The sequence below is a fragment of the Lolium rigidum genome, chromosome 7, assembly GCF_022539505.1.
Source record: "Lolium rigidum isolate FL_2022 chromosome 7, APGP_CSIRO_Lrig_0.1, whole genome shotgun sequence".
Taxonomy (NCBI): domain Eukaryota; kingdom Viridiplantae; phylum Streptophyta; class Magnoliopsida; order Poales; family Poaceae; genus Lolium; species Lolium rigidum.
The window spans coordinates 51844764-51858635 of NC_061514.1; the positions used below are offsets into that span (position 1 = coordinate 51844764).

The window sequence follows — 13872 nt, forward strand, 5'->3', positions numbered from 1 at the left end:
TTATTTCACTTCATAATAATGCTAGGGTTTCTCCATCTCACCAAGAACAAGGTCAACTACTCACACATGGAGAAAATCAACAACATCATCATATTCAAATGGATGGATTGCAAAGGTAATAATGGGATCAAGTGTAAAACCACAATTGTACTTGGAATTACAACAAGATCTAGATGTATGAGAGATGGGATGATGTTGTTGATGAAGATGCAGCGGTTGATGATGAGGGTGATGATTCCTCCGATGATCCGTGAAGTAGCAAGGATTTACCCTTCTCCAAGTTCCTCCTCCAGATCCCTTCATGGCGTGGTGTTTCGTGGCTGGAGTTGTCTGCGTATGTTTTTTATCATATCCATCTTCGCGAGGTGAGTATATTTGACGAGGCGGTGCTCCTGGCGAGCCGTACGATCAGATGGTACTGGCGGTCTTTGCTCGTACGGATGCTCGTTAAACTCGCATATTCTTTCCTTCGCGCCCTCTCTTCACCCAGGTGTGTTGGAAATTATTTAAATGACTTTTATCACTTGGATACATCATATTATTACATTATATGATAGTACCAATTGTATTCATAAAAGACTTGATAAATTGGGGTCATGTTGAAACAAGAGTAAAAGATGCGTGGGAGCGCCGTAAAATGCCAAAATCCTATGTCTGCTTATGCAAAAACAGGAGGTAAATATGCTTCAAATATGGACTCATCACCCAACTCCATCTTCTTGCACGTGGCCAGAGGCATCAATGTCCTCCCTGACCATGTCGTACATCCATGGCGAGTCTCTCTAGACCTCCCAGTCGAGGGACATGCGAGGGCAACACCTTATTGGACATGAGCGTGAGGGAGAAGGAGCATGAACCAACGGGAGCTTGATCTCCCAGAACATGGCCACCATGGACACCACATGGATGAAGAAGAAGAATGTAAACTCTAGATCTACATTATTTATGAAGCTAAACTTATATGCACACGAAAGGGTAAAGAATCGAACCTCCATTACCCTCACCACCGACGCCATGGCCACCCACGACAGGGATGAGAGAGGTCGGAGGGGCTGCAGGAGGGGATTTGACATGGGTTATTGCCATATAGGGCAGTGTTTGCGGTAAGCTGTCACCACAAGTTGGGACTGAGTTGGGAAAAACGGAGAAGGAGAGTGCTAGAGGAGAATACGGAATATGATGATGAAAGGAAACAACCGAACGAAGAGAGGAAGAGGTTGGATTGCATGTTTTTTTTATCTTCTAAAAGCTAGTGATACGAAAAAAAAGATGAGGATGACCAAACATACTTGTGATGAGTGAGATATTTTTCCATTGGATCTTTCGAGTAGATGTGCTGAAAAGTCGTATTATTGGATGAGACTAGTTGGTATTGACTGTTTTAGAAAGAATATGGTACTCCATTCTCGTTGTAATAACTTTGAGCAAGTTTTTTTTTGGGGGGTGGGGGGGGGGGGGGGGGGGGAGGGAGTATTGTTTTAGAAACTGAAAAAAAAAACACATATTGAGTCGATAATATAGGGGTTGTTTGTGTGGGCATCAGGCCCTAAATCTGAGACAGTTTCTACCGACGCTCAAAGTGGAGATGCCCTAATAGGTAAGCGTACATTATGAAGTTGTTGTAGTGCATCGGGCATCTGCTATGTGCTGTGAAAATAGAAAAAAGATGACCCTCTTCTAAAAATTCAACACAAAATGAACCAGATCTAAAGCCATGCCGTCGTGGGTATCATGGTCACTCTTATGACGCTATGACTTTTGGCGGTTCTCTGGCTCATCCAATTCCATGGTACTCTGCCCGTACCCACCGCACGACGGCGGCATGAAGAAAGATTAATTTAGAAAAAAATCTGATTAATTTTGCGTTGAAGTTTCTGAAAAGGCCAAACCTATCCATTTTCACCTGCCTGCTCCTCCAAGTCTCCGCCACGTTACCATCTCCGTCCTATCTTCCCCCAAGAAAAAGGCGCCACATCTGCGTGCACAGCCGCGGCGGAGGGAGGGGCCCTCCGGCGAAGTGGACGTGGGGTTGCGGATGCGCGCGGCTGACCAGGAGCGGCCGGAATACGCCGTTGCTTCCGCGTTGCTGCCACTCTGTCCCCAACGTGCCCACGAGGGGTAGCCGCGCCGCATGCACGCACGCGGGAAAAAACCGTCGTCCTCCCAACGATTTTTTAACCAGCTTCGATCCACACCTCCTCGTTCGCTTCTCCCTTCGGATTCAGACCAAGCAAAACGATAAAGAAACTGAGCAAGACTTGAACGCAGAGGCGAGGAGGAAGAAGACAAGTCAAAGGACTCGTGCTGCTCCCCTGATCCTTCCAGCTACCTTCATCTCCTTCTCCGCCTACCCCTCGTCCTCTCTTAACTGCGCTCGCCACCGCCGCCTCCACACCACCGCATCCTCTCCTTTACCTTTCCTCGTACTCACCCACTGGCGGCCGGCGCTGCAGCTGCTTCATCGCTTCGCTTGCTCTGTTTGTCGGTCGAGCAAGGCTCTCATCTGCACAGGTGATTCTTGCGCTCTCCTTCTCTGTTCAGTTCCTCCAGCTCTGAATTCACCTGCTCCTGCGTTTCTTTGTTTGTTTGTTTGTTTTGGGGGTGTTTTGCTTCGACGGATTGGCCTTTGCCGGATCGAGCTTCGTGGGGTCGGTTCTTTCTGAGATCTTTTGGGGCGAGAAAAAGGGGAAAAGTTCCACTCGCAGGCCTTTGCGACGCTTTATCACGTTTTTTTTTTCTTGAAATTGCCCATCAGTTCATCTACCTTCGAACTCGCAAGGATTTCGGGTGCTATAGACCTTTCTCTTTTGCTCTTAATCAAAATCCAACTCTAATTCCGAATTTAGATGGCTTACAAAGAATTTTCTGATCTTCAACGGGGATAGTTGGACCAGTGGTCGCGGTAGCTGCTTGTTCAGATAGCGCCGCGTTGGCCTTGGTAGTTCCACATTTTCATGTCTTCTTGCCCGTACGGGATAATCATAACCCAGTTGGTTAGGATAATACTAGCTAAACAAAATGGTGGTAGTTCAGCTTCAGCTTTCTGTTAGTATAAAAATTTGGAATTCCAATAATTGAAGAAACACGGACGAATGTTCTTCGATACAGCTAGGTAGTATTTATTCTCTCATCTTCAAGTCCAACATGTGTTTTTAAATTGCCGCCTTGCTGTTGTCGACCACACAATAATTGACAGTTGAGCCAGGAATCTCTAGGTTAATGGGTTGCCAATACACCTCTCTTTTGGATCATCTATTGTTGCAATGGAAGTAATAGTATTGTTTTCTGATATCCTACTACATATATATCTTGCAGGAGTTCCTTCCAGTCTACTGTAAACATGGATTGCTGCTTCATGTTTCGAAAGAGATCTCAGCCTGTTGAAGGTGATGATGGTGAGTACTTCCTCCATATCTAAGCATGGCTGCTCAAATAATTCTCCCTTCTTATACAGTTTCTTCTCTTGTTCTTTTTTCTCAGATGTACACAGTGTGAAGGTCTTTTCTTACAACGAGTTGAGGAAGGCAACTCTAGATTTCAGCGGCGCAAACAAGATTGGAGAGGGTGGTTTTGGCTCCGTATTCAGGGTAAATATGCATGAGCTGCTACCTATTTCATCAGTGTCTAAAAGTCTTGACATTGTCAAACACCTTTCGCTAACATTTCATTTTGCTTGATCAGGGAATGCTCAAAGATGGCAGATTAGTTGCAGTGAAGGTGCTTTCAGCCACTTCAAGGCAAGGTGTACGAGAGTTCTTAACTGAACTTACGGCAATTTCTGACATCAAGCATGAAAACCTGGTCACGCTTATCGGCTGCTGTGCTGAAGGGTCCCATAGGATCCTCGTTTACAATTACCTTGAGAAAAACAGCCTTTCACAGACATTGCTAGGTAACACTTTGTTCTACCAAACATGTCAGCCATTCATCTATCCATTCCTTCATCGATTATCATAATAACAGATGTTCTGAATGTGCTACTGCAGGGTCCAACTACAGCAGCATTCAGTTCGATTGGAAGGCCCGTGTCAAAATTGCCGTGGGAGTTGCCCGTGGACTTGCATTTCTTCATGAGGAGATCCGTCCTCACATTATCCACAGGGACATCAAAGCGAGCAACATTCTTCTCGACAAGGACCTTACACCGAAAATTTCTGATTTTGGGTTGGCGAGGCTCATTCCACCGAATGCAACCCATGTGAGCACCCGAGTTGCAGGCACATTGTAAGCATACCCCCCTCTTCTCTATCAATGAAAATGGCAAATCTTTTGCCTCGTTCAAAAAAAAAAAAAAAGCATACCCCCCCAGCCCCTGATTTTACAGCCTGCTTTCACAGACTGAATTTCCTGTTCTGACTTGTAATTTCATTTATGTTTAGGGGATACTTGGCTCCTGAATATGCTATCCGAGGTCAAGTGACGAAGAAGTCTGACATCTATAGTTTTGGAGTTCTTCTCTTGGAAATTGTTTGTGGCAGGTGCAACACAAACACAAGATTGCCTAGTGAAGACCAATTTCTCCTTGAGAAGGTAAGCTCTATTTGTTGCAGATAACATCAACAACCCATAAATACAAATTGGCGTCAGTTTCATATCGCATTTGCAGCTACTAAGATTTAAGTCCATCGACCAGATTTTGAGGGAATAATGCTGAATTTGACAAAACCTGCTCCGTTTCTTTTTTTGCAGACATGGGCACTCTATGAGCAAGAACATCTTGAAGAAATCGTAGATGCTGATATAGACAATGACCTGGACATCGAGGAGGCATGCCTGTTCCTGAAGATTGGCCTCCTATGCACGCAAGACGCGATGGCTCGCCGTCCCCACATGAGCGCCGTTGTCAGGATGCTCACCGGAAGCAAGCGCGTCTCCATGGAGAAGATCACTAGGCCCGCCATGATCACCGACTTTGCGGACCTCAAGGTCAGCAGCAAACCACAAGAAGTGAACCGAGCAAGCCCCAACACGTCGAGATCCTTCAGCACCACCGAGGTGACGGAGCCGCTTTTCTCGTCGTCGGACACACCCACACAGGTTTCCGTGTGAAAAAATTGGGCAGAGTTAGCGTCATTCGATTTGTACATTGTCGTGTGGTAGAAGATAGATACGCTCGATTTTTGAGAAAAATTTCTTTGTATCACGAGCAGAGGTTGGATAATATTAGCGGGCAACCTGTCGCGTGCTTGGTTTGTAAGATGTAAATATTTGGAGATGGGTCGGAGATGATTCAAGATAAAAGCTTTTGCAAGCATTCACATCCGTCTCTCTGAACCACTACTGTCTCGCATTTGCTGTAACTTCAGTCTTCAGCGTGACCTGTGAATACTATTTTCTGAATACTTTGGATGATCATAATTTGATAAAAAAATCATCTCCAAAATCACCCAGAAACGAGTTGCAGTTTCTGGGGCACGCCTGACGAAACAATCACGCCATGCCGACATCGGCATAAAGAGCTCCGTGCATATCACGCGTCGTTACATGGATACGGTCAAGCAGCGGCATGTATCGGCAGATGGTGACCGCCGTGCCATCGGGTGGAAGTGATGAACGGGTTGCCCAGCGTGAACGCCTCCAGATTTCTCCGGCCATACGTGTCGCCGTCGTGGATCAGCGAAATCAACCGGGCTGAACATGTCAAACCTTACCTGTTGAACAGCAGGATAGTCAACCCGATAAGCGAAAGCGACCAATGCAGAAGTCAATGATCACAGGATCACACCATCCCCATGCCTGTTGCTGGCGGGTGGGCCCCGTTCGCCGGCAACGTAGGAAAACGTTCTGCGTCTGCAGCCATGTGGGCAGAGCACAACCATCGGTGAGGTAAACGACTAAACGAGGTTGACAATCCTGAACTGAAGAATCAAGAAACACCGCCCCCTGATCAAACTATTTCACTGACAGAAAAAACTTATGGAAACTTCGAAACAACCTGAATATTTGTACTAGTCCGTATTTTGCCCAGAATTCAGCACCGAAAGAAATTTATGCAGCCACCAGCTTTTACCACCACCTGTAACTGTCTATCAGTACTAGCATGAAATTTCTCAGAGGAATGGCAGTACGGTACAAGAAAAGTAGCAGGACAAGTTGGCACAGGGATGGCAGAGCAGAACAGTACAAACATCTGGCGATTACAATTATTTGGTCCCTCCAGAGTCGTACGTGCCACACCGACACTTTTGCACGCCGGAGACATGGACCAGCAAAGTGTAGAATGTGACAGCATTCAGCACAATGGATACAGAGAAAATGAACTCTTCAGCATAACTGAATTCAGTGATCCATATACACTACCTATGGTCGTATGGGACAGCAGACACGTTAGATGCAGCTGCGAGAATAACAACACTTCAGCAAGGATGATGAATAAAGAATACAGCATAAATTTCGTGCAAGACAAGGACAACGAACTTTGAAAAAGTGTTAATTAAAAGGAAGTTCCAGATAAACTGAACTGAATGCTCTCTATGCTCTCGACCAGACATTTAATGGACAGCTCCACGAAAAGGGGGTGTCATTTCTGAATTACAAGTCATTATAATGGTAGCTAAATGGGCAGCAAGGAATTTGGTGGTTTTGCTAAACAAGCGGGGCATGTACTGAAGGTAAATTCATCAGCACCCCATTATTGCACAGTTGTGGACGAAAACACCGGCACGCTCCTTCACCGACAGCACCTCCCAGTCAGCACCTCCACCGTTCCCATCTTCAGGGCACCAAGAATGCAGCAATATGACTTCACCACGAGGTCCTCTATGGCCACCAATAACCAGCAATCTATCACCACAAGCCCTGAAAGCTAGGCCCCAGCCATTGGAAGAGTCCGCTCTGACGGGCAAAGGCTTCACTATGTTCCATGTGTTATTTGCTTTGTCGTACTTCTTGACAACGTTTGTCGACTGGTCAGCCGCATAGAGCTGGTTATTTACAATGGCAATAAGAGGGGGTGACTGAGATGCACTGGTTCCTCCAGGGTACATATCATGTATCCTTCTCCACGTCCTTGTGCCAAGATCGTATTCCTCTCCACAGGTCAGAGAAACCCTCTCACTTGTCACACCTCCAATGACATAAAACTTCCCATCCATGAAGAAACCTGATGAGAGTCTCCTGGCTAAGTGCATGTCTGGTAAAGTCTCCCAGTGGCCAGCCTCCGAATTGTACAGCTCGGCAGATCTCAGCACCTGGCCGTTCCTATCACACCCACCAGCAACAATGGCAATCTCACCAGAGCTTCCCGAGGCAAAGAGACATCGGGGAAGATTCATCGGAGTGCTACGAGACCAACGACGTGTCACTAGATTGTACATCCAAATAGCAAGACCTGCATATTCTCGGCCAAAGACAAGCAGCTGTGTCCCAACAGCAAGTGATTCCTTGTCTGCACAGGAGAAGCATTCATCACATGGCAGCCTAGGGAGCTTCATCCATCGATTCCGTGATGGATCAAATGCTTCCCAGGGCATCAAGCTACAGGCCAGATATACCCAATGCTCAACAATGCCGTATTGCCTCCGCAGTTTGTACAGGTATCCACTGTTAATCAGCATATTAAATTTCTTGTTCAGACCAGAGAGTGAAGGGTAGTCTGATCTGCTTGTCCAAGCAAGGCAGTCTTGAGCCAGGTCATCATGAAGGCCAGGAAGGAGACAATCATTTGATCCATTGGCACTAGAACCACCTCCTGATTGGGTCTTAACAGTAGCAGTCTGCTCCTTCAGTTCCAGTTCTTTACTGCCTACAACTGAACTATCACAGCAGCGAACCTGTTGCACATTCCCAGCTGAATGTTTCCTAGGCTCTCTTGAGAAATACTCATTCCTGACCAAAAGAAAGTAAGCCAAGGCGTACTTCTGCCAGGAATTATCCTGCTGACTGAACAGCCTAAAGAGGTGCAGAACCAGAGAACCAGGAACAACAACAAGGCTTTTGGAGTTGCAATCTTGTAAATCCTCCATTGTTTGCTCTAACAGGTGAACCAAACCAGAGGACAAAAAAGTTTGATGGTTCAGAGAGTACCCCTGGAAAAGATATTCAGAGAAAGATCAAAACAAGCACAATGATGCTGGAAATGTGACATAGAGATTCTCGGCAAAACATGAGTGAACACTAAACAATATGCTATTTAAGCATAGTGATCAGTATGAAGTTAAACATCATATTCATGCAAAACATTCATCATTGTTGCTGACTACTTGATAAAAATAGCTACATATTTTCTTTCAATGGAGGTTATTTTCCCAATACTTTGTTGTATCTGGAATCAAGCAAGGAACTAAACATGAGCACCAAAAAAATGGCAAGTGAAACAGGACAATGGCTGCATGATTTCTTCTTGATGAAGTTGGATGGCAAAACAATCTAATGGAGCTCCACACCACAAAAGGTCAACAATAATTAGTTCCTACTGCTAAAAAATCTTCAGAGACAGAGCATTTGCTTGATAATGCATACCCAAAACATCCTTCAATGTATATAGGCCAAAAACTATGAAATGTCAACAGGTTGGACAACAAAATCATCATAGCACAAAACTATCTTTTCCAGGAAAACATGAATACAAAACTAAAGAATATACTAGTTAACCATAGTGATCAGTACGAAGTCAAACATGAGATTAATGCAAAACATTCATCATTGTCACTGACTAATTGGTAAAGAATACCTAGCTATTTTCTTTCAGTGGGTGGAGGTTATTTTTTGAAAAACATTGATGTATCGAGAGTCAAACAAGGAACTAAACATCAGCACCAAGAAGTTGGCAACTGAAACATGAGAATGGCTGCATGATTTATTCTTGAGGATCTTGGACAGCAAAACAAACGGCCTAATGGAGCTCCACCACAGAAAGGTCAATGATAATTAGTTGGTACTGCTAAAGCAGTATCTATAGTGTGAGCATTTGCTTGATAATAAATACTTCAGACGTATAGGACAAAAACAATGGAATGCAAACAGGTTGGACTAGAAAATCAATATAGCACACCACTTACTAGCACGTTAGAAATTCATGTAAGATGTAGATCCGAGACAGGTAGAAATGGCCCAGAAGCAGTGGCCATGGATTTATGACAGATTCGCACGCAATACGGAACCTAACTCCTAGCCACGCTAAAAGAAGATGAAAATGCTAGAAAACGATCTCAGATTCAGAGTACCCGGTTAAAACACCTGCGTGTTCTCATCGCAGACCAAGTGATTCAGAGGCAAAATGCAAAAGACATCCGGTGTCACACACACACACACAGAAAGTAATTCATTCACCTCAGATTTACAGAAGGCGAGGAAACTAGAAAATGATCTCAGATTTACCGGCTAAAATGATACCTCTGCTTTTTTTTCCCCTCACCGCAAACCATTTTTCTGAAATATACACCGCAAACCAAATTCGCTGGCAAGCAGAATGAAGGAGACATCCGGTGGCTCTAAAAGCCGCACATTCGATCTATCGCATCGCCCCGAGCCATCTCACATCGGCATCAGGAAAGACGATAAGGACGTTTTACCCAACCGAATTCACCAACCAGCTGTCTCCGTCGACAAAACGGAACTAAGTTGGTTTGTCCGGTACACTGTCACTCGGCGGGCGGAGTCTCGCGAAAAGGAGACGGCGCACGGAAAAAAAAACCGGGAGATCGCGCCCCTTCCCGTCGACGCGATATAGAGGGGTACGGAGACGGAGAGAGAGGGCAGAGGCGGAGGCGGAGTGCTCACCTGACGGAGACGCCCCGACGGCGAGATCCAGGCCACCGGCGCGCGCCGACCGGCCCCATCCCGGCGCCCAGACACCAGCGGCTCCCAGAAACCTGCGGGGACGGGCCAGATGCGGGAGCGGTTACGACGCGGACGGCAGCGAAAATGAGGGCGAGCAAGTGGGCGTCGCGCGCCGCGACGCGACGGTGGAGGCCGGACGAGCGGAGGGAGGGGAGAGAGCTCACCGGAGACGGCCGGTTGACTTGGCCGGAGAGTCGGGGCGGGTCGCCGGCGACGAGGAGGAGCGCGGCCGGCCGGGGAGGGCGGTGGGGACCACCGTCAGTGGGACGGGGAGGGCATGGGGAGCGAGATTTGGAAGCGGGGGTGTCTGGGGGAAAGGCGGTATATATACTCCCGAAGTGCCAATGGATTTAATTTGCGAGGCTTGGCTTTGTTTTCTGGGTGGCCATCTGTCACGCCACACTTGCCTCTTGTTTTTAACTTTTACCCCCCACCACCAGCCCTAGATTTCCACGCCTTAATCCCACTGTTATCTCGAAATCACCCCAGGGGTTACAAAAATGGCCATTCCTACTGGATGATGCATATCCAGATGCCGGCCGGCCAGTTCATCCAAGAAAATAGTTCTCGGTAGCATTAGTGTTTTTTACTACCTGATAAGCAGATTAGAAGTAACTTGAAACCATAATGGCCGAAAATCTGGATGGGGGAATGTGGACGCGGGCGGTCAGGCAGAGGCGCACGCATGGTGAGCTGCACAGCAAGTACTCTGGCCGGCTGGTGGCTGATCTGATCCTAGCGCGGCGCTCTCTGAGTCTTCCCTCTTTTCTGCCCCATTCCACTCCCTTTCCTTTATGCTATTATGGAATGTTCTCGGCACAGTGTACTTGCCTCTCTTGGGTTCAGAGCGAGGTGAGCTCGATGGGTAGACCGATCGATGGAACGCATGGATGGTGAAAAGAATCTGCCTCGTTCGCTAGTGTCACCGAAAGCTACCGCGCCGGTCTTCCTCAGGTAGGTAGGCCACGCATGCAAGCACGACCGGTTTTCACGCACGTTGGGGGGCGCGCGCGCGCAACAGGGTGAAAAGGACGGCGCTGCATTATCCTGCCCTTTTTTACTCCGCTTCATCATCATTCCTGTCAGGCCGCCACTAGTAGGAGTAGTAGTAGAGAAAATATGACGCGGACGATGATAGGGACGTTAGCAGAAAATGCCTATCATCAGCTGTTAGGTATTTTCCAAAAAAAACATGGCTGCATTTTTCTTTTATTGTTGCAATAATAATGGGGGCGTTTTATCAGCCAGCCAGAGGAAGAGGGCTTTATTAGCAGCTGGCGTGCGTATTTTTAGTTTCCGTGTCAGACGGCGCTGGTTTCTTTAATCGGGCGCCAGGCTGTCCGGCCGTCCTGGCGTGGATAAGAGCGATCTCCGACGGAGTGCCAAAATTCATGCTACGTAAAAGTCGCTTACGCGGCGTCGTTCCGGATACGTAGCGCGACGCAGCGCTGAAGCTTCATCGGAGGCTCTATTTTACAGCGCAACAAAAAACGGCCCTTCAGCAGAGGCTGTAAAATAGAGCTCCACAAACAAGTTTTTTCAACATACATACATCAAACAAGATCAAATATGCCACAGTTAAATCTGAAAAAATCAACTAAAATTTACAACTCTACGGGGAGCTTATCCATCTAGCTAGCAATTGATCTACTTAGCAAGAAATTACGATTCATTGCCTGCACGCGTGCATAGCAATTGATTCCCATGCGTGCGTGGCCACAGCAATCGATCGATTTCATTCGCGAGCGGCCACAGCTATCGATTTTTGCTCGCGCGGCTGGTGGAACTTGCATCGCGGAGGCTGCCGGAGCTCGTAGCGGCGGGCAAGGTCGGGCTCGGCCGCGGACCTAAGGAGCTCGCAGCGTGGCGCCCGCGGAGCTCGCAGCGCCGGGCAAAGTCGGGCTCGCCGCGGACCGCGGAGCTCGCAGGCGGGCGACCGGCGGAGCTTGCGGCGTGGCGGCCGGCGGAGCTCCCAGCGCCGGGCAAGGTTGGGCGCGGCCGACGGACCTGCGGAGCTCGCAGCACGGAGGCCGGCTGAGCTCGCAGCGCCAGACAATGTCGGGCGCGGCCGACGGAGCTCGCGGCGTGGCGGCTGACGGAGCTCGCAGGGCGGGGCCAGCTGACCTTTCAGAGCGGTTTTTATTCGCGCGGTGAGAAGAATCGCACTGCCAGTTTACAGCGCGCGCTAGCCGGCGCACCAGATATAGCGCTTTGGATAGCGCAAATTGGCGCGCGCACTAAAATATTTACAGCGCGACCTACTTTGCAGCGTCTGCTGGAGGACAAAAACACACTCTAGGCCGTATATTGACTGTTATTTTAGCATAGCAGCTAGTTACTGACCTCTGTTGGAGATGCTCTAAGGATGGCTGTCCTTTCGCCAACGCCAAGACAAGCAAGACGCGAAGGGAGGTGGTGGTAAAGTTACCTCGTGCCATTGCCACCGCACCGGTAAACGGGAAAGTTACGCGCCAGTCATTCGCACGTCAAACAGTGCCCGTTCTTCGCAAGTGGCCGCTCGCTCGTCCCGGCAGCGCTCGAGTAGTAGGGGTGGTTGTAATCATTTTTAATTACGCCGTCGCGTTTGACCGCTTCGCAAAACTTACTGCAGCTTCATTGACCTGACCACTCCCGCCTTTCCGAAAGTTTTTGTTACGCACAGTGCGTTTACTGCGCCCCGATGACGTCATCGCGCACATTTACACTAGTGATAAACCTACTATTACGAAGAGAAAGCATTCCGTTCGTGATATATTCTGGGTGAGATGGATGGAAGGAAACAACCACGGCGCCGATCTCGGCCCGGAAACATCTGGTCGACACGGCGGCCGGAGCCCTTGCGCACCCCCGGATCCGGGACAGGCGGGCAAGCACGGCGCAAACGGTCCGGCACGCACTGTTGCGGAGAAATGTGCGCAGATCTGGCACACCCCATCCCCATGGAGGAGCTCGTCCAGCCGCCATCGGCCCCAGCTCCGGCTAGCGATGGATCGAACAGGGGACGTTGCTCCTGTTGGCCGCAACAGTCCCCAACTTTTGCCTCTCCTCCATGTAGCTCCATCATGTCACAGTGAAGCCGGGCCATGGAAATGGGGTTCGTACGTACACTGCGTGGAGACTTCGTGCGTACGTATCCGTTCCGTGTACGTACACAGCTGGCTGGCTGTGAGATGGACGGACGGAAACGGCGACGCAGGGCGAGGGGAATCGTGTGGAAGGCAGGTGCCAGAGTTAGTAGTAGCGGCACTGTGGCATGTGACGCGCCATTATGGAGGGTTTAAAGGCTACTGCGCTCTATATATGCGTGTACTGTAACCACGGGAGCTGCGAGTTGTACCGATTGTAGTATTTTCCAGGAGCTGCTACCATACCATCAGGATGCACCTACTACCTACTCCTCCTCTTCCGGATAAACTGGGGTAGAATATGGTTTTAAATTTGTGGAGATGTCTGGATTCGTTACTAATTTCCTAGGCAGAAATGTCGGGGAGACAGTGACTGGCTATACTAGGTGCATTTTTTCCTGCGAGGAACTGTAGAAGTGAGTTAGCTAGCTGGGTGCATTATGTATGGCCAATGTTTCTGTAGACGGGAAGCTAAACCCCCACCTCCCACCTCCGGTTTGCAGGACAAAAACGCAAAGGCACGTTGATTAGTGCTGGTTGGCTTTACCAGCAGTACACGGCAGCAGCAGTGGTAGTGGTGGTGGCACTGTAGCGTAACCTACCGCAAGTGGAAAAAGGGGCGCGTCGAGACGGAATGGAATGGAAATGTGGCACTCACATGATACTCACATGCAGACTCGCGTTGTGATGGGTGGCGGTGACAGCGGTGGTGATGGGCCCCACCGCGTCCTTCCTTCTGTTTTCGTGATGGATGGATAGATCCAACAACCGAGCCCCTTTCCTCTCCTCCGTTGGCTTGGCCCCTCTCGTCTTTTGGCTCCGTTCCTTGCTCGTGTGTGTATGTATTCTTCAGGGGATAGAGGGAACACAGCTGGTGCGCTACAATACACTACTCTCATGTATTTTTCGTGTGGTTTGCACAGAAAACTCGGAGCATTTAGCCGTAACCATTCGTCTAGTGGTGCAC

The 13872-nt window shown here is 48.6% G+C and overlaps 2 protein-coding genes across 2 annotated transcripts; one reads left to right on the top strand and one right to left on the bottom strand.

Annotated features, from left to right (window-relative positions):
- The first annotated feature begins 2975 nt into the window (after positions 1-2975).
- Positions 2976-5269, top strand: LOC124674329 (cold-responsive protein kinase 1-like). Its single transcript, XM_047210366.1, has 6 exons — positions 2976-3395; positions 3481-3587; positions 3682-3892; positions 3987-4224; positions 4380-4530; positions 4690-5269. Exons 1-6 carry the CDS (start codon positions 3341-3343, stop codon positions 5047-5049), a joined length of 1122 nt encoding a protein of 373 aa, XP_047066322.1. The 5' UTR covers positions 2976-3340; the 3' UTR covers positions 5050-5269.
- A 1086-nt stretch (positions 5270-6355) lies between these two features.
- LOC124674333 (F-box/kelch-repeat protein At5g60570-like) lies at positions 6356-9782 on the bottom strand. The gene is made up of 2 exons (XM_047210370.1): positions 9721-9782; positions 6356-8027 (listed from the first exon to the last, which is right to left on the bottom strand). Exon 2 carries the CDS (start codon positions 7962-7964, stop codon positions 6621-6623), a length of 1344 nt encoding a protein of 447 aa, XP_047066326.1. The 5' UTR covers positions 7965-8027; positions 9721-9782; the 3' UTR covers positions 6356-6620.
- Positions 9783-13872: the final 4090 nt, after the last annotated feature.